Source organism: Palaemon carinicauda, chromosome 39 (genome assembly GCF_036898095.1).
Source record: "Palaemon carinicauda isolate YSFRI2023 chromosome 39, ASM3689809v2, whole genome shotgun sequence".
NCBI classification, from domain to species: domain Eukaryota; kingdom Metazoa; phylum Arthropoda; class Malacostraca; order Decapoda; family Palaemonidae; genus Palaemon; species Palaemon carinicauda.
In genome coordinates, this window is record NC_090763.1 from 39,741,787 (window position 1) to 39,762,568 (window position 20,782).

Sequence of the window (20,782 nt, forward strand, 5' to 3'; positions counted from 1 at the left end):
AAGTCAGCTATTTGAGCTACAGAGGTACTGGTCGAGGATACAGATACTGACTTGCACCAGTTTCGGAAGACTTCCCACTTCGATTGGTAGACTCTAAGGGTGGATGTTCTCCTTGCTCTAGCAATCGCACTGGCTGCCTCCTTCGAAAAGCCTCTAGCTCTCGAGAGTCTTTCGATAGTCTGAAGGCAGTCAGACGAAGAGCGTGGAGGCTTTGGTGTACCTTCTTTACGTGTGGCTGACGTAGAAGGTCCACCCTTAGAGGAAGACTTCTGGGAACGTCTACTAGCCATCGAAGTACCTCGGTGAACCATTCTCTCGCGGGCCAGAGGGGAGCAACTAGCGTCAACCTTGTCCCTTCGTGAGAGGCGAACTTCTGCAGTACCTTGTTGACAATCTTGAACGGTGGGAATGCGTATAGATCTAGATGCGACCAATCTAGGAGAAAGGCATCTATATGAATTGCTGCTGGGTCCGGGATTGGTGAGCAATATATTGGGAGCCTCTTGGTCATCGAGGTTGCAAAGAGATCTATGGTTGGTTGGCCCCAAGTGGCCCAAAGTCTCTTGCATACATCCTTGTGGAGGGTCCATTCTGTTGGAATTACTTGCCCCTTCCGACTGAGACAATCTGCCATGACATTCAAGTTGCCTTGGATGAACCTCGTAACTAGTGATATGTTTTGACCTTTTGACCAGATGAGCAAGTCCCTTGCGATCTCGTACAACGTCAGTGAGTGGGTCCCTCCTTGCTTGGAGATGTACACCAAGGCAGTGGTGTTGTCCGAGTTCACTTCCACCACTTTGCCTTGAAGGAGAGACCTGAAGCTTTTCAAGCCCAGATGTACTGCCAGTAGCTCCTTGCAGTTGATATGCATTATCCTTTGACTCGAGTTCCATAGTCCCGAACATTCCCGACCGTCTAATGTCGCGCCCCAGCCTACGTCCGATGCGTCCGAGAAGAGAACGTGGTTGGGAGTCTGAACAGCCAGGGGAAGACCCTCTCTTAGGCTGATACTGTCCTTCCACCAAGTCAGGCAAGACTTCATCTTCTCGGAAATGGGGATCGAGACCGCTTCTAGCGTCTTGTCCTTTTTCCAGTGAAATGCTAGGTGGTATTGAAGAGGACGGAGGTGTAGTCTTCCTAATGACACAAACTGTTCCAGGGATGATAGCGTCCCTATCAGACTCATCCACTTCCTGACTGAACATCGTTCCTTCTTCAGCATGTTCTGGATGCACAACTGGGCTTGGCTTGTTCTGGGGGCCGACGGAAAAGCCCGAAAAGCTAGACTGTGAATCTCCATCCCTAAATACACAATAGTTTGGGATGGGACCACTTGTGACTTTTCCATATTGACAAGGAGACCCAATTCCTTGGTCAGATCTAGAGTCCACTTTAGATCCTTCAGACAGCGACGACTGGAAGAAGCTCTGAGAAGCCAGTCGTCCAAATAGAGGGAGGCTCGGATGTCCGCTAAATGAAGGAATTTAGCTACATTCCTCATCAGCCTCGTAAACACAAGAGGAGCTGTGCTTAGGCCAAAGCACAGGGCTTGAAACTGGTAGACAACCTTTTCAAAAACGAATCTCAGAAAAGGTTGGGAGTCCGGGTGGATGGGGACGTGGAAGTAGGCGTCCCTTAGGTCTAAAGAGACCATCCAGTCTTCCCTTCTGACCGCTGCTAGAACTGACTTTGTGGTCTCCATGGAGAACGTCTGCTTTGTGACAAAGACATTCAGAGCACTGACGTCTAGCACCGGCCTCCACCCTCCTGTCTTCTTTGACACCAAGAAGAGTCGGCTGTAGAATCCCGGGGTTTGATGGTCCGAGACTTTGACCACCGCTCCCTTCTCTAGTAAAAGAGACACTTCCTGTTTCAAGGCTCGTCTCTTGTCTTCCTCTCTGTATCTGGGAGAGAGATCGATGGGGGACGTTGCTAGAGGGGGTTTCCGTACAAAAGGGATCTTGTACCCCTCTCTGAGCAACTTCACAGATTGTGCATCTGCGCCTCTCTTTTCCCAGGTCTGCCAGAAGTTCTTGAGTCTGGCTCCCACTGCTGTCTGAAGAAGCTGGCAGTCAGACTCTGCCCTTAAAGGACTTGGTTCCTTTCTTCTTTCCTCGTTTCCCTTCGGCACGAGCACCTCCTCTGCTGGAGGCTCTGCCACGAAAGGGCGGAATAAAACGGGACGCTGGAGTATCCATCCTTGGTCTAGCTGACAAGGTAGGCAAAGGGGTAGCTTTGCGAGCGGAGGACGCAACAAGATCGTGAGTGTCCTTCTGTATTAATGAAGCGGCTATTTCCTTAATCAGGTCTTCTGGAAAAAGGCACTTGGAAAGAGGAGCAAAAAGAAGCTCGGATCTCTGGCACGGTGTAACTCCAGCTGAAAGGAATGAGCATAGGTTTTCACGCTTTTTAAGGACTCCGGACACAAATGATGCAGCAAGCTCATTAGACCCATCACGTACGGCCTTGTCCATACAGGACATAATGAGCAAGGAAGTCTCTTTCTCTGTCGGAGAGATCTTTCTGCTTAGGGCTCCTAGACACCAGTCTAAGAAGTTAAAAACTTCAAAGGCCCTAAAGATACCTTTCAAAAGGTGGTCCAGGTCCGAAGATGACCAACATATCTTTGAGCGTCTCATGGCAAGGCGGCGGGGAGAGTCTACCAGGCTTGAGAAGTCGCCCTGGGCAGAGGCAGGAACTCCCAAGCCGAGAACTTCTCCCGTGGCATACCAGACGCTCGATCTAGAAGAGAGTCTAGCAGGGGGAAACGAAAAGGCTGTCTTCCCTAAACTCTTCTTGGACTGCAACCATTCTCCTATAACCCTCAAAGCTCTCTTGGACGAGCGTGCGAGGACGAGTCTAGTAAAGGCAGGAGTGGTAGACGGCATGCCTAACACAAACTCTGACGGAGGAGAACGAGGAGCCACAGAAACAAACTGGTCCGGAAACATCTCTTTGAAAATGGCCAAAACTTTCCTAAAGTCCAAAGAGGGTTGAGTAGACTTAGGGTCGTCCAATTCTGATTGTGGTTCATCTATGTGTGCAGCAACATCATCATCAGAAAGTCCCTCATCCGATAACTGATGAGGAAACGGCAACGGAGTGGGTAACGGCTGGTTCGCTGAGTCCGGTCGCACGGGTGCATGCGTGACTGAGAAGGACGCAACGTCATGGAACTGTTGCCCAGTCTATGAGCTGGCAACAACCATGGCAGCGCGGGGACGCACAGCGTCTACTCCAGATTGTCTGGACTGATGTGGGTGCGCAGTGGAAACCACACTGGGTTGCGGAGGTTGACGCACCGCGTCAAAACAAAGCAACTCTGACGGTTGTTGAACCTCCCGAACGTCAACTGAGACCTCCGTGCGTCGCTTAACGTCAACATGCGGCTGGCAGATCGCACTGGAACGCATGGGTGGCGGAACTCTCTCAACTGGTGTGCGTGAGAAGGTTACCTCAGCGTCCACAGGACGCACAACCGATCGTGTGGAAGGTTGTAGGCTAGGTACTGCACTAGCTGGTGCGGCAGCAACCTTCTCCGCACGAAAGTCCTGCATAAGAGACGTCAGTTTTGACTGCATGTCTTGCAGTAGAGACCACTTAGGGTCTACGGGAGCAGGTGCAGCGACAGACGGTGTTACTGTCTGAAGCGGTACCGCTTTGCCTCTCTTAGGCGGTGAGCAGTCATCGGATGACGGCAGCGAGTCCGAACTGACCCAGTGGCTACAACCGGGCCGTTGGACTTGCGCTGAAGGGACCGACTTGCGTTTTAACAGTCGTGAGACCTTGGTCCAGGGTTTCTTGCGAGAAACACCTTCCGAAGACGAGGTATAAATGGGCTCTCTCGTCTTAGTGTGGTAGGAGCGATCTTGGGTAGATACGCCCGATACCACGGAGGGAACGTCTGTTCGCTGATTAAAGCCTCTCGAACCCATTTGTCGTACGACATTGCTTCTCCCCTGGACTTGGGAGCTTGCAAGAGGTCCCGGATTAGGAGGACGACAGGCACGAACATATGAACCCTCAAGCGCAACACTATCCACAACACTATCACTCGGCACTTTAGCACTTCCCACTGCACTTTTGCACTTAAGCTCCTACACATCCGCCATGAGCTGATTACGGTCACTAGCAAGGGACTCAACTCTCTCACCCAGAGCCTGGATGGCACGCATCATATCAGCCATCGAAGGTTCCTGAGTGCCAGGAGGGGGGTTAGGAGCAACCACTACAGGGGAAGGAATAGGTTGTGGGGCATGAGGAGAGGATATATCAATAGAACGAGAAGAACTTCTCCTAACTCTATCTCTCTCTAGCCTACGTGTATACTTTTGGAATTCGATAAAATCGAATTCCGAAAGCCCAACGCACTCCTCACACCGATCTTCCAATTGACAGGTTTTATCCCGACAATTGGAACAAACAGTGTGAGGGTCGATAGAGGCCTTCGGAAGACGCCTTGAACAGTCCCTAGCATTGCACTTCCTAAATTTTGGGACTTGTGAAGGGTCAGCCATTTTGAATTGGTCAAAGGGAAATTAAAAAAACTATCAAAAAGTCATCAACAAAGAATCCGTTATCAAAAAGAATTCAAGGATTTGTGTGAAGAGAAACCCTGCACAGCGAAAGCTCAAAACTAGAATAAAGTACTTCACCAATTAGTTGTGAAAAAACTCCAGTTAAGCAACAGCGAGTAAGTACGTCTTGTCGATAGCTCGACAGAGAGAAAATTGAGTCTTTGTTTACATTGAGTACTGGGTATCTGGACGACAGATGGCGCTGTTGGGCACACCCGCAACCTGTGTAGCGATCGCTGGCGAGTTTTTACCTTAGAGTTGTCTGTCGGGCAACAGAGTTGCAGCTATATAATCACCGGCTAAGTTAAATATTGAAAATTGTATATATTAAGTAGCATACCTGATATAGGTAGACAGACTTTTCTTTTATTCCATGGTGTTTCATTCCAATTTAAATGAAAATTTAATAGTGTAATACAGTAAAATAATAGATAATAAGATTAGGCTAGAGATTAACATTAACTGTAAAATTGTGAGTTTCCTAGAAGTGAATGTAAGTAATTGCATATAATTGTGTAGATGTGAATACAGTAGAAAATAAGTAAAGTGCGTATGATTCCTGTCCATTGTGCCTCCATATCTCACAATAACCTTTTTTGTCACTCTACCATCATGCATTACAATTATTTACAATTATTTACCTTAATGAATCAATCACATTTATTTTCTCATACTCCCTACTGACATTCATCTCCATCATCCTAGCTTTTATTTATCCCCCTTGCATTACTCTTGCTAAGTTTAAATTATCTTCACTGACAAAATCTTTCATGTCTTTGCCAGTTCCTGCAATTCTCTTCACTTTCTCTAATCAACACTGCATCAACTGAACAATTAACTAATCTAAAACCCCAGAATCTCATATTATTTTTCAGTATTTACACAAAACCAGTCTCACTCACATCTGCATCCTATGACAACCCCCATTTTAAAAACAAAAGTGTCCAAAGGATTTCAGAAAATTACCTTTTACACCAGTGGTCAGCAACCTTTTGAACACAGTGTGCCACTTGATAATTATGATATTTTCATGATAAAATAAATTTTTGAACATATTTACCCGCTGGTTATATATAATAGCTTTATACTTCTGTCCGGCAGAAAATTCAAAACTCGCAGCAATCGCATACTGTAGATATGCCAGGTATACACTAGCGCCACCACGGAGCTAGGTCGAACTATCCCTCCTAGTATCAGATTTTCCATGCCCATAGGTCTCTAGAGGGGAGGAAGGGGGGGGGGGGATTTTAAGTTATATAACCAGCGGGTAAGTATGTTCAAAAATTTATTTTATTATGAAAATACAATTTTTAAACATTTAAACTTACCCGCTGGTTATATATAATAGCTGATTGACACCCTTAGTGGTGGGTCAGAGACACCAACATTAATGGAATTTCACTTAAGAGTTTAAAACAAAACTTAGCTTAAGGGTTCGTACCTATTCAGGAAGCTGACTTCAATGGTTCTCTGCATTAATAAGTCTGCTGTCCTTTGAGAACCAGCGATCCATCCCGGGGACTGAAGAACTCTAGGAGCTGTCAAACGGTGAATAACCTATATGCTGACAGGACCTCTACTAATACCCTTGTTCCGGGCACTCTCAAGGAACAAAAGACTACCTGACTAAGTCAAAGATTGCGGAAGATTGTCTAACAATTTCCTCCAATCATAAAAATATATACAAGTTCCAAGAGGGGAAAAGGGTACTAGGGATTAAGGAAGTGTAGTGGTAAATCCTTCACCTACTACTGCATTCACTCCTACGAATGGACCCAAAGTGTAGCAGTCCTCATAAAGAATCTGGACACGTTTTAAATAATGTGATACGAATACAGATTTACTTCTCCAAAATGTTGCATCCATTATACTTTGCAGAGAACGATTTTGTTTAAAAGCCACAGAAGTTGCCACAGCTCTAACTTCATGAATCTTAACTTTCAGGAGCTTAAGATCTGCCTCACCACAGTGTGTGTGAGCTTCTTTAATTAAAAGTCTTATGAATTATGATAAGGAGTTTTTAGACATAGGTAAAGCAGGCTTTTTGACTGCACACCAAAGAGCTTCTGATCTGCCTCTTAAACCTTTAGTCCTGTCTAAATAGAACCTTCTACAGTTCCTCACCCACCAAATCAGAGAGGTTAGCAATTTCGAAAGATTTTGGCCATGGGTGAGAAGGACGTTAATTTTTGGCTAGAAAATCAAGCTGCAGGGAGCATATAGCTTTGTCGTTTCTAAAGCCAATGTTTTTGCTAAAAGCATGAACTTCACTGACACTTTTAGCGGTTGCTAAGCTTACTAAAAATAAAGTCTTTAAAGTCAGATCTTTAAAAGAAGCAGTGTTCAAAGGTTCAAATCTGTCACTCATAAGAAATTTTAAAACTACGTCCAAATTCCAGGCTGGTGGACCCTGTTGACGTTTCTTAGAGGTTTCAAAGGATCTAAGGAGATCCTGAAGGTCCTTGTTATTCGAGAGGTCTAAATGTCTATGCCTGAAGACTGCTGCTAACATACTCCTGTGCCCTTTAATGGTTGAGGAGGAGAAATTGTGCCTTCTTCTAAGCTCTAAAAAGAAATCGGCAATTTGAGCTATAGAGGTACTGGATGAAGAAACTGAGTTTGTTTTACACCATGCTCTAAAAACTTCCCACTTGGATTAGTACACCCTGATAGTAGAAGTTCTTCTTGCTCTAGCAATAGCCTTGGCTGCCTCCTTCGAAAATCCTCTAGATCTTGCGAGTTTTTCGATAGTCTGAAGGCAGTCAGACGTAAAGCTGGGAGGTTTAGATGGTTTCTTGCCAAGTGGGGTTGTCCGAGAAGATCTATTCTCAATGGCAAGCTTCTTGGCACATCCACCATCCATTCCAGTACCTCTGTGAACCAACCTCTTGACGTCCAGAAGGGGGCTATTAACGTCAATCTGGTTCCCTCGTGAGACACAAACTTTTGTAGTACTCTGTGCAGCACTTTGAATGGAGGGAAAGCGTACACATCTAGGTGTGACCAGTCCACCAGGAACACGTCTATGTGTGACGCTTCGAGATCCGGAACTGGGGAGCAATAATTCTCTAGTATTATGATTTTTGAGGTTGCGAATACATCTATAAGGGGGCAGCCCCAAATCCGCCAAAGTTACTTGCATACATCTAGATGCAGTGTCCACTCTGTGGGGAAAACTTGATTCCTCCTGCTGAAGCTGTCTGCGCTCACATTCTTTTCCCCTTGAATGAATCTTGTCAACAGGGATATCTTTCTTTGATGTGCCCAAACGAGAAGAGTTTTTGCTAACTCGTAAAGAGACCTCGAATGCGTTCCCCCTTGTTTCGCTATGTAGGCCAAAGCTGTGGTATTGTCTGCATTGATTTGTATTACTTTGTTCAGTACTAGCTTCTCGAACCCCTTGACAGCCAACAGGACTGCTAACAGCTTCTTTTGATTGATGTGGAGACTTAGCTGTTGTTTTGTCCACAGACCTGAAATCTCTGACTTTCCTAGTGTTGCTCCCCACCCCGAGTCCGAGGCGTCGAAAAACAACACTAGGTCTGGGCTCTTTTGTTCCAAAGAGAGACCTTCCTGGAGCCTGTTTATGTTGTTCCACCAACAAAGGCACTTTTTTATCGGTTCCGTAAGAGGAGTGCTCTCCTTGTCGAGCCTGTCCTCTTTGCTGCAATGGCAATTGAGATGGAACTGAAGGGGTCGTAAATTTAGTTTCCCCAGATATACAAATTGTTCTAGTGAAGAGAGGGTTCCCAGGAGACTCATCCACTCCCTCACTGAACAAAACTCCTTCTTTAGAAAGGCACAAAGCCTTAGGAGAGCTAGCTATATTCTTGCAGGTGATGGAAAAACCTGAAAAGTCAGACTGTGAATCTCCATTCCCAAATAAAGGATCTTCTGGGAAGGGATCAATTGAGACTTCTCTGCATTCACCAGAAGTCCTAGCTCCTCTGACAGACTCATTGTCAGACGCAAATCCTCCAGACAGCGATTGAGTGAGGGGGCTCTTAGTAGCCAATCGTCCAAGTACAAGGAGGCTCTGATGCTTCTTGAGTGGAGCATGCTTGCCACATTCATCATGATCTTTGTGAAGACTAGAGGGGCAGTTGTGAGGCCGAAGCATAAGGCCTGAAACTGGAATACTTCCTTCCTGTACACAAACCTTGGGTAACATTTGCAACTCGGGTGAATTGCGTCATGAAAATAAGCATCCTGGAGGTCTAATGAGACCATCCAGTCGCCTTTCCTTACTGCCGCAAGAACTGAACTCTGGGATTCCATAGTAAACTTTGTCTTCTGGACGTAGTTGTTGAGGGCACTTACGTCCAGGACTGGCCTCCATCCTCCCGAGTTCTTGGGAACCAGGAACAGTCTGTTGTAGAAGCCTGGTGATTTTAAGTCCCGTACCCTCTCTATCACCTTCTTCTCTAGCAAGAGAGACATTTGAAGCTGCATGGCCTGCCTCTTTGATTCTTCCTTGTATTTGGGAGAAAGATCCACCGGGTTTGAAATTAACGGGGGTTTCGAAATAAAAGGGATTATATATCCCTTCTTTAACACTAGGATGGACCATGAGTCTGCTCCCTTTTTCTCCCAGCCCTGCCAAAAATTGCTTAGCCTGGCCCCAACTGCTGTCTGAAGGTGAAGGCAGTCAGACTCTGCTTCTGCCTGACCTAGAACCTCCCTTTGTTCTGGCCCTTCTACTATCGGATCTGAAGCTGCCTCTACCGACTGTCCTTCCCTTAAAAACCTTTGTTGTTTGAGGGAAGGTAGAATCCTCCTTGAACCCACGGGCGGAGAAGGGCGTTGGCAGAACCTTCCTTGCTGATTTAGAGACCAGGTCGTGAGTAGCCTTTTGAGTAAGGGCAGCAGCCACCTCCTTTACTAGTTCCTGAGGGAAAAGAGAAGGAGAAAGAGGATCATAAAGCAACTCTGACCTCTGGAACGGAGTGACTCCCATGGAGAGAAAAGAGCACATAGTTTCTCTCTTCTTAACAACTCCGGCTGTGAATGGGCTGCTAATTCATTTGAGCCATCTCTTACAGCTTTGTCCATGCAGGACATTATATGGATAAGGTTAGAAGTCGCAGGGTCCTTTAAAGCAGAAACTTTCTTTCCCAAGGTACCCAGAGACCAGTCAAGGAAGTTGAAAACTTCAAAAGCTCTATATATGCCCTTGAGAAGATGGTCAAACTCAGATATGGACCATAAAATCTTCGTTCTTCTCATAGCTAAGTGGCGAGAAGAGTCTACCAAACTCAAAAAGTCGCCCTGAGCAGAGGCAAGAACTCCCAAGCCTAGGAAACCTCTTGTTTCATACCATACGCTAGACTTGGAGGCTAACTTGGCTGGAGGAAAAGAGAAGTTAGTCTTTCCTGAAACTCTTAGATTGCATCCAATTCTCTATCAACTTTAATGCTCTCTTAGAAGAGCGGGAGAGAACCATCTTAGTGAACCTTGACGGTTTTTTATGATAATCCCACTGTAAACTCCGATGGAGGAGAACGAGGGGCTACAGGAGTAAAGCTGTCAGGAAATAATTCTGAAAAAATCAACATAATCTTCTTGAGATCAACAGAATGTTGTGGTGTTTTATTTCCTTCCTCTTCTGAGACAATGTCCAATGACTCATCCAGGGAGGAATGACCATCCTGATCCTCTTCCGAGATAATTCCAGCTGGTGTAACAGCTTTTAGTTCTGAAAGGCGCCGCTCGCGAGCGCAAGCGTCAGTCGCGTGTTGTGTGCAATCAAGTCGTTCAGTTTGTTTGCCTACTTGGCGCTCAATAATATTGCACTTGGCGTCACGTCCATGCGCATGCTGTACTGAATCCGACTGACGTTTGGCGTCATGGTCTGCTTGACATACAACATCACGTTCTTTTTGTTTTAAGTCATGCTTAGCTAGGCGCGCCATGTCACGTTCAGGCGCCTGGCGCGTGACTTCGCGCTCAGCCTCCTGGCACTTGTCGTCGCGCCTGGAATGATGGCTCTCGACGTCACACTCACTCGCTTGACGTTTGCTGTCAAGAGAAATAGGAACTCTATGAGCAATAGCAGACTTAGTAGAAGCAGTTCCATCACCCCGCTCAACATCGCGTGTAAAGGTAGGCCGCCTGTGCAACATCGCGTCACAATCGGAATCATGACGAACCAACGCTTTGCTGACTGCGGGCTGATAAGAATGCATAAAAGTTGAGAGTTGCTGCTTCATGTCAAGCAGAATAGACCACTTAGGATCAACTTTAGACGAAACAGGAGTCGAAACTTCCATTGCGAATTCGCCTTCTTCATCGCTCGCATAACGCTCCACATAATCGGGAGATGGAATCCAGTCTGATGGAAGCGGTGGTGCATGTACCGTAACACCAGTCTCAGGAATAAGCTCTGACTCAGTCTGAATTATCTCCTTGTCAATTTCCGACATTTTGTTAGGAAGCTTAGGAGGAGAACATTGAGCAGACAACTGAAAACGCTCTGGCGAATCCCAGTGGCTACAGCCAGGCGCTTGCGGTGATGGATCGCGTCGCTGCGCGCCTTCATCCGCCTTTCTTTCAAGGGGTCTGGAAGCCTGACGCCAGACTTTGCCATGCGTAGCTTCATCCGAGGATGAGGATAAAAAACTAACCTCACCTTTCCCATGGTGAGGGTGAGCGATTTGTGACATCGAGACAAAAGGAACGCTCGAAGGTACGTCTGCACGATTGATGACGCCTCTCGTTCCCTTTCGCCGATCGACTTTACTTCTCCCATGGGTTCCGGAGCTTGAAAGAGGTCTAAGGCTAGGTGAACGACAATAACGTGCAGACACACCCTACACATCACTGAACATATTAATAGCACTATTAATACCTGTATTACCACTTTTAAGCAGATTAACCTCGGACATCATTTGGTCGCTGTCCGCTGCTAGCGATTCCACCCTTGAACCAAGAGCCTGAATTGCTGTCATCATATCTTTCACTGTAGGCTCAGATTGAACAGAATTAGGTTCAGGATCTACCACTACAGGGGAAGAATTAGGTTCAATGACATTAGAAAATGATAAATCCCTTGATCGAGAGGAACTACGTCTGATTCTATCTCTTTCTAGTTTGCAAGAGTAGCGTTCATAAGCCAACCACTGACTCTCGGATAATTCAAAACATTCTTGACATCTATCTTCAAAAATAAAAATTTTACCCCTACATTTAATGCAAATCGTATGGGGATCAACAGAGGCTTTTGGAAGCCGAGTTTTACACCCTTTCACACACTTCCTATATGAAGGGGAGGGGTCAGCCATTTTGAGATGTAAAAAGAGAGATCAAAATTAAGCAAGGGTAAAAAAATAAACCAAATAATCCAATTCAATAGGTATTCAAAAGAATCCGTAAGCGAGTCCAATAATTGCGAAAGTCAAAACCAAAAAACAACTGTACATCACCAAGAACATTGTTAATTCCAGGTAAACGGCGAGTGAATTTCCAAAGCTGTTGCCAATATGGCGGCAGAAGAAAATCTGATACTAGGAGGGATAGTTCGACCTAGCTCCGTGGTGGCGCTAGTGTATACCTGGCATATCTACAGTATGCGATTGCAGCGAGTTTTGAATTTTCTGCTGAACAGAAGTATAAAGCTATTATATATAACCAGCGGGTAAGTTTAAATGTTTAAAAATGGTCAGTGAATGCCATCAGTATGTCTTCTTCCTTGGTATTGTCATGCATAGGTCTAAGACAACACAGCTCCTCGTGTACCTCTGTGTCACTATAACTGGCAAAAACAGCCAAGCAGGGAGTACCATTGATATTCACACTTTCATCCAGGGCACACTGATCACATGTGTACTTCTTAAAGCAACCAATTGTTGCTGATTTACATTATCAGCCATTTCAGAAATATGTCTCTCCACGGTTCTAGCTGAGACAGACATGTCTTTTATCCTTGAGATGATAACTTGTTTGTGTGATATGATATTCAATAAAACATCAGAGCCCTCTAGGAAAGCTGCTTTTGAAATTGTCTGCATCAGTAAAAGTTTTTCCATGTTTTATACATAAAGTTACTTTGTAACTGGCGTTAGTTTCATTGTTTTTGCTAGCATTCAAGTCTTTTAACACATTACTTTGTTCTTCATAGCGGGACTACTTTTATAATCCCCTCAGCTTTGTCAGCTCTATCTCTGAAAGTCTGCTCTTTTTTTTTTTTCATAGTGTGTTTTAACACTATATGTGTAACACACAACGTAATCGCAGCAGAGGGCACATACAGCATGATCACTCTGCTGAATAAACCCAAAGTCATTTGTCCATGATGACTGAAATAATTGGACATCAAGCTTGATTTTTTCTTAGTAGCCCTGGTGACAATCAACTAGAAATAATATTATATAAGGTGGCTAAAGACTCACTGAAACAACTGGAACCATACTCAGGTAGCTTAATCAAGATCTCAAGGAATTATAAAAGGGACCATACTTAGGTAGCTTAATTAACATCTCAAGGAATTATAAAAGGAACCATACTCAGGTTGCCAATCTGCCCTGATCGGAAAAATTACTTGATCCTGGATTAAAGCATGCAAAATCGTATTTGTGCTGACTAGCACATATCATAGGAAAGGAAACATATATTGATAGAGAGGCAGAAAGATATAATAACTTGAGTCGTAAAGTAAATAATGTAAACCATAAAGATAAAACTAATGATGCACGATACAGAGAGAGAGTCTCTCTCTCTCTCTCTCTCTCTCTCTCTCTCTCTCTCTCTCTCTCTCTCTCTCTCATATGATAAATCTACCTATCATACTCTTATTCAAGATCCATGTATACCACAATTATTTTTCATTTCACAATCCAACTTCTCATGCAAAGCTTTTGTAGCAAATCATTAAACTGCACAGCCCCTTCGTTATCTTAAGCCACAATGCTATCAGTACAGTATAGTATTTACCATAGTTTTGTCCCATAAGGAGACCCGGCGTATCTCTTTGAAAGACATTATTCTGGTCTGACTTTCCTGCCTCAACTATCCGACCTGGAAAAAAGATGAAAGTTATTCCAGTCACAAAATTATAGATGCTTAAGAGAAATAATTCTTATTAACATAACTTCAGAAAATGACAAATTCGGAGATAATTTGTATTTTTCCTAACCATACAAACCTTAGCTATTTACATTGGGTTTACTTTCGGCGTAGCTGAAATTGACGAGCCAATAGATTTTTAACGAGGGTTAACTACCCCTGCGCTAGTTAGCAGGGGTTAGGGGAAGGGATAGCTTACTACCCCTCCCCGCCCACACACCGGTGAGTTGTCTCACTTCACTTAGAGGTAGAACTTGTCTTGGGGGACAGGGCTGGCAGGCAAATATGTGTAAATAGCTAAGGTTTGTATGGTTAGGAAAAATACAAATTATCTCCGAATTTGTCATTTGTTCCGTAACCGAAATACAAACCACGCTATTTACATTGGGTGACTTACCCCTTAGGAAGGGTGGAAAGTCCCCAGCCTTACTGGCTTTGGCTTTACCCGGGGACTCAGACTCCGAGTGAGCAGCACTCGAGAAAAGGAGTCCCTGCGCCTCACAAGTTCCTTGCTCCGCAAGGAACGTGTGGCCTACGTAAGCTCTGTGTGGAGGAATAGAGAGTGACTCGTCCCAGGAAGTTGACCTTGAGTCCTTTAGATAGGAATCTAGGCTAGGACGTTCCCAATACCACCTCGTCAGGGTATGGGGGACGCGACAGTACAGTATTAAACCTAATACTAGGAACACAAGGGAGCATGGTTTACCTGCAGAGGTTGAGGTCAGCTATGCGAAGACCAGGATGCTGCTTTCCCCAAGAGAGGGGAGGATGAAGAAAGAAGTAAGGGCCAGACATACTCTTTCATTCACGCAGACTAAAACCAGGTAAAAACACCCTCAACCTTCTGCTACTTGTCCATTAAGGAGCCTGAGGTTAGACCAGCTGTTGTGCAGCCACCACAGGGCCGATAGAAAAGGTATCGAGGCTCCTGTGGGTCACGTCCTACAGGTAGTGGGCTGTGAAGGTCGTTTGACGCTTCCAGACCCCAGCTTGAAGAACCTGCGTCACAGAGAAGTTTCTCTTGAAGGCCAGCGACGTTGCGATGCCCCTGACGTCGTGTGCCCTAGGAGGGTCAGGATTCAAGGCATGGTGGATGACCCTTCGAATCCAAGCCGAGATGGTGTTCTTGGTGACCCTCCTCTTCGTCCTGCCTGTTCTAACAAACAATGCTTGCACGCGGGGACGAAATGCAGCTGTCCTCTTCAAGTAATGCCTCAGACTCCTCACTGGGCAAAGTAACAGATGGTCTGGGTCGCTTGTTACAGAACGGAGACTCGTGACCCTGAAAGAGTCGAACTGTGGGTCCGGCACTCCAGGGTTCTGAGTCTTGGCAACAAACTCAGGGACGAACCTGAACGTTACCTTCCCCCATCCCCTTGAATGGGCAATGTCATACGAGAGACCATGAAGTTCACTAACTCATTTGGCAGAGGCCAACGCGAGTAGGAAAGCCGTTTTCAAAGTCAGGTGGCGATCAGAGGCCTGGCGTAATGGTTCGAAGGGAGGTCTCTTAAGAGCCCTGAGAACCCGAACCACGTTCCATGGAGGAGGTCTCACTTCCGACTGAGGGCAGGTAAGCTCATAGCTACGTATGAGTAGAGAGAGTTCTAGCGAGGAAGAAATGTCCACTCCTTTCAGCCTAAAAGCCAGGCTTAAGGCTGAGCGATAGCCTTTCACCGCCGAGACCAAAAGGCGCATTTCCTCCCGCAAATAAACGAGAAACTCCGCTATTGCTGGAATAGTGGCATCGAGTGGAGAGATACCCCTCCCACGACACCAACCACAGAAGACTCTCCACTTCGCCTGGTAGACTCCCGCAGAGGACTTTCGCAGGTGACGAGACATTCTCTCCGCAACCTGTTGCGAAAAGCTTCTCTCCGTAAGGAGACGCTGGATAGTCTCCAGGCGTGAAGCCGAAGCGAGGCTACAGCTTTGTGGAAGATGTTGCAATGTGGCTGTCTGAGTAGCTCGTGTCGTGGAGGAAGCTCTCTCGGAAGCTCCGTCAGGAGCTGCAGAAGGTCCGGGAACCATTCCGCGTGATGCCATAGCAGAGATATCAGAGTCATAGACAAGTTGACCGATAGTCTGGTCCTGTTGAGCACCCTTCTCATCAGACAGAACTGTGGGAAGGCGTACATGTCGATGTTGTCCCACCGTTGTTGGAAAGCATCTTGCCAGAGAGCCTTGGGGTTCGGGACTGGGGAGCAGTACAGGGGCAGCTTGAAATTCAAGGCTGTCTTGCCAGGAATGAAGCGAGCTGATAGTGTTATCGAGTGAACTTCGGTCCACCTCAGAATCTCTACTGCAAGATGGGATAGCTGATGTGAAAAAGTACCTCCCTGCTTGTTGATATAAGCCACTACCGTGGTGTTGTCGCTCATCACCACCACGGAGTGGCCCGTTGATGTGCAGCTACTTTTCTGATTCTGACCAAAGGCCTGAGGTCCTCTGGTTCAGAATGTGGGCCCCCCACCCTTCTTTTGACGCGTCCGAAAACAGCGTCAATTCCGGGGGAAGGACGAGAAGATCCACTCCCTTTCACAGGTTCTCGTCAATCAGCCACCAGCGCAGGTCCGCCTGTTCCGAGGGTCCTATCGGGACCAGAAAGTCCGGGGAATCGGATCCTTGACTCTACCGGGACTTGAGCCGCCATTGCAGGGATCTCATCCTGAGACGGCCGTTCGGGACTTGAGCCGCCATTGCAGGGATCTCATCCTGAGACGGCCGTTTGGGACCAGACGGGCCAGGGAGGCTAGGTGACCTAAAAGACGCAACCACGATTGGGCTGGAAGCTCTTCCCGCCTAAAGAAGGGTTCTGCCACCCTCCTCAGCCTTGCTATCCTGTCGTCTGATGGAAAGGCTTTGTGGAGATTGGTGTCTAATAACATGCCAAGATAAACCAGTCGTTGGGACGGCTGCAGAGAGGTCTTACCGTCCCTCTTGTCCATGACAGGAAAGGGCTGGGGCTTAGACACCACTTTCTTAGCTGCCGGCGCCTGCTTCGGTGTCCTGCGAGGCTGCTGCTGTTGTTGCTGCGGAGCTGGAGGCTTGTAGGGCCGTGATGCGAGGGCCCTTTGGAGGAGCGAGTCTTGGCTAGACTTCCTCCACCTCTCAGCTGTGCGTTCCATATCCTGGGGCTCAAACAAACTTCCCCCAAGGATGGAGGAGTGTCTGAGCCTGCAGACATCCACAGCGGGGACCTTCGGGTGGATCTTCTCGGTCACCGCATCACGACGCTTCAGCACCGAGTTGGCCCACAGGTTGGTTACCTGGAGTGCCAAAAACTCGATGGAGCGAGTGCCCGAGAGCAGGAAGGTCTCCAGGGCCTTCCTATTGCTCTTCTTAGACAGATCCTCAGAGCGCAAAAGGATGCCCAGAGAACCCAGCCAGACATCCAGCCACGAAGTGGCCTGCATGGCGCACTTCGCAACCTTCTCCTGGCTCAGGATCTCCGACGCCGAGAATGTCACCTGCTGGGCGGAGAGCTTTTCAAGTGGAACTCCCCTAGTAAGCTCTTCCACGGAATGGTGGAGGGGAAGAGCGAGGCTAGACTCCCCCATGATCTCAAAATACCTCCTCTGCTGTAAACGAGGAGGTGGGAGGAGTTTGTTCCCGGCAGAGGAACGACTGGATGAGGCGAGGTCTGCGAGCTGAGCGTCGACCCTGTCTCTGGCACTCTTCACCCCCTGGGACCAGGACAGGGCCGCGCTGGCCTTTGGGGGCTTCCGAGTTCCATAGACCTGATCCAGGACCGTGTCTTTGCCTTCACGAGGGGCGATCTCCGGGTCTCCTGGGGTCTGGCTGGTTCCTGACGAATTCGCGAAGAGGACTTCGGAATCGTCTTGGAGTCCTTGGGTTCCCTCCTGGGGGGGATACAAGACTCCAGCAAAGAGGTCTGGAAGGTACCTTCCACGCGAGTCGGTTCCCCTCCACGAGGAGGAGACTCCCCCCTTGGTGCCGAGGGAGAGACCACCGCCTCGCTGGATTCTCCTGAGGACGGAAAAGCCTCGTCCACAGGAGAAGGAGAAAACGACTGCGAAGAGGATGTAGCCTTCCTGGCGGACCTCTTAGGAACCAACTTCTCCCTGGGAGAAGTCACCACGAAGTCCACTCCTCTCCTTCTCTTCAGCGGGGGCGAGGCCGTCCTTGGCTTGAGTCCCAGATCGGCGAGTGCCGGCTTCATAGCCTTCACTACCGCTCTCATCAGAGGACCAAACCAGGACTGACGAGATACGGACGCAGTATCCGTAATTCCCGCTGGAGGGAAGGGGATCTCCTGACCCTTCGGAGTGGACGCAACTGGGCCTACCTGCAAAAAAAGAAGGGGAAGAAAGTTGTCTTGACCTCTCCGATGATTCTTCCTTATCCTGCGAGAGAGACCTGCACTTGCGCGGAGGTAATCCTGACTGCGACCTGGAAACATGCGTCCCTGCTGCCGCCACGAGCTGCGGAACCCGACGAGAACGGGGGTCGCGTTGGGGGTCGCGCTGGCACTCACGCGGGGGAGGATCCAATAGATTGCGCGCGCGGGGCTGCTGGAGCGCAGGCGCGTAGTCGCGCGGAGATAAACGAGCGCGGTAGCGATCGCGCGCGGGCGCGTTGGCGAGGGGACGCGTTGGTGCATGAGCGAAGGAATGCGCGGCACACAGGAGATCGCTGAAAGCCAGGAGAAAGGCAAGGCGCAGGAGAACGATGGTGTCCTGGAGACCTGTGGCGCGTAGGCGAGCGATGGCAAGTCGGCGAACGATAGCGCGTCGGTGAACGCTGGCGCGCTGGCGAGCGATGGTGCGTTGGCGCGTGGTGGGGCGTTGGAGAGCGATGGCGCGTAAAACGCGCAGCCGAACGACCGCGCGTGGGCGAGCTGGTCGCAGGAGACTTATGTCTATCCAGATCCAGGTGGCGCTGACGCGTAGGAGAGCGCTTGCGATAGATCGCGCGGGTGCTCAGGAGATCGCCGAGGCTCTGGGGAGTGCTGACGCGCTGGAGATCACTGACGCGCAGGAGATCGCTGACGTGCTGGAGATCGCTGACGCGTTGGAGATCGCTGACGCGTTGGAGATCGCTGACGCGTAGGATGACGACGCATAGACTGCTGCGCAGGATCAGGTGGCGCGACGCGCAAAGGCGAACGCTCGCGAACGGGCTCAGGAAGAGAAGGCGCGTGGGCGCTCAGGAACTCTGGACGTGCGCGCAGGAGACCGTGTGCGCTGCTGCGCAGGTGAAAGATGACGAGCAGGATCGCGTGGGCGAGGAGTTAAATCCTTGCCCGCATCCAGATCCGGAGATCTAGGGCGCGTGGGCAAGAGTTGGCGCGCAGGGCGCGTGTCAGGAACTGGATGCGCAGGTGCGCGCTGACGAGCAGGAGATCTTGTGCGCTCAGGAGACCGTTGGCGCGCTGGGTGCGCAACAGGAACAGGAGGTTGCAGGTTGTCCACAGGAGAGCGCTAGCGAGCAGGAGGGCGTTGACCATCAGGAGAACGCTGGCGATCAGGAGAGCGCTGGCGAGCAGGAGAGCGCCGACGAACAGGAGAGCGCTGGCGAGGTGAGTCAGGAGACTGCAAGGATGGAGAGCGCTTACGCGCTACTGCGCGTTAGGAGGGCGCGCAGGGGAACCCTGACGCGCAAGGGAAGCCCCCACACCATGGGAGACATCCCATTGCCCCGAAGGGACCGATGCACGTCGGCTGACGAGTTCAGAAGTCTGCTGGCCATCTGCGCAGGAGGTGGAAGGTCTGGCAGGCGTAGGAGATCGCGAATGATCACCGGAGAGGTCTAAGGACGTGGCTGCTACAGTCTGCTCCCGGCGAAGAGGATCCTCATCAGAGGACGGAGGAGACGACTCAAAGAGGCGCCTCTTGACTCCCTTATAGGGAGATGGAGACGGGAGGCCCCTGCGACGAAGAGGACGACGAGCCTTATGGCGAAGGCGGCCACGAGGGAGGTCATCAGGATCGTCGGTCCTCCGAAGAGGAGTCTCAGTCAGAGCGCTCCCCCGAGGGGGAGACGTAGCCGCAGGAGAGACCATGGGACCCACCTTCCCCTTCGAAGGATGTTCGGAAGGGGGAGGAGAGCCTTCAGCAACGTCCGCAACATCAGGAGCCCCAGAGGTTTGACCAGACCCGTCGGAAGCCTCTGCCACCACGACGATGACAATAGACAGAAGGTCTACCTCTGCTATCACCGGCGACTGTTTGACAGCGGCCCCCAACTGGATAAGGTCAAACAGGGCTTCCTTGGAGGGCAGGCCCTTAAGCCCCAAGGATGCCCAAAGCTGAAAAAGATCATCGTTAGACACAGAGTTATCAACGTTATCAAAATCCTCCCCCGGGGGAGGAGGGGGAGCCGCCCCGCTATGGGAGGCGACGCCCTCTACCGCACCCCGAGATCGGGAAACAGAACAAGGGTCTGCGCTACCACTCGGAGGCATCTCACGAGAGGTCGGCCGAGTGGGAGCTTCGGAGGAGGTTTGGGCAGCGGAAGAAGAATCCCTGGAGCCTTCCTCCTTCAAGGCAACCCCTGAAGGAGAACGGTCTCTCTTGGACTTCTTCTTACGCCGGCGGGCAAACCTCTCCCACTGGGAGGCAGACCACTCCCTACACTCACTGCATGTTACTTCCCTGTCACACCATTGGCCTCGACACTGCGGGCAAAGGGTGTGAGGATCGGTATCCATCGCCGACATGAAGGTACCGCAGGGGCGGCCGGCAATTCCAGGACACTTGCGCATGATGATAACTAAAGGGCGAGGCCAACTTCCAAGCACACAGCTGAGGAAAAGCAAAGAAAAAGATTAAGGCTGTCAACAACGAGGACGATAGACAGACATGTCTGCACATCGTCCGAGCCAAAAGTGAAGTGAGACAGCTCACCGGTGTGTGAAGGGGAGGGGTAGCAAGCTATCCCTTCCCCTACCCCCTGCTAACTAGCGCGGGGGTAGTTAACCCTCGTTAAAAATCTATTGGCTCGTCAATTTCAGCTACGCCGAAAGTAAACCCAATGTAAATAGCGCGGTTACGGAACAAATAATGATTCTTTTACAACCAAGCCCTGATCATATTTGTTTCAGGCAGAAATATAATTCAAAATATAATTATCAGTCGTGAGCATATCAAGGATGGCCACTTAGTGTAGGCGAGTTAACA

The 20,782-nt window shown here is 48.9% G+C and overlaps 1 protein-coding gene across 2 annotated transcripts in view; it reads right to left on the minus strand.

Annotated features, from left to right (window-relative positions):
- Window positions 1–20,782, minus strand: part of LOC137631137 (tRNA endonuclease ANKZF1-like) — a 406,209-nt gene that overhangs the window by 325,119 nt on the left and 60,308 nt on the right. For both annotated transcript variants that reach the window (XM_068362804.1, XM_068362805.1), the window contains exon 2: window positions 13,509–13,592. In XM_068362804.1, coding sequence (XP_068218905.1) covers window positions 13,509–13,556 — 48 coding nt within the window. In that variant the 5' untranslated portion in view covers window positions 13,557–13,592. The remainder of the gene's footprint in view (window positions 1–13,508; window positions 13,593–20,782) is intronic.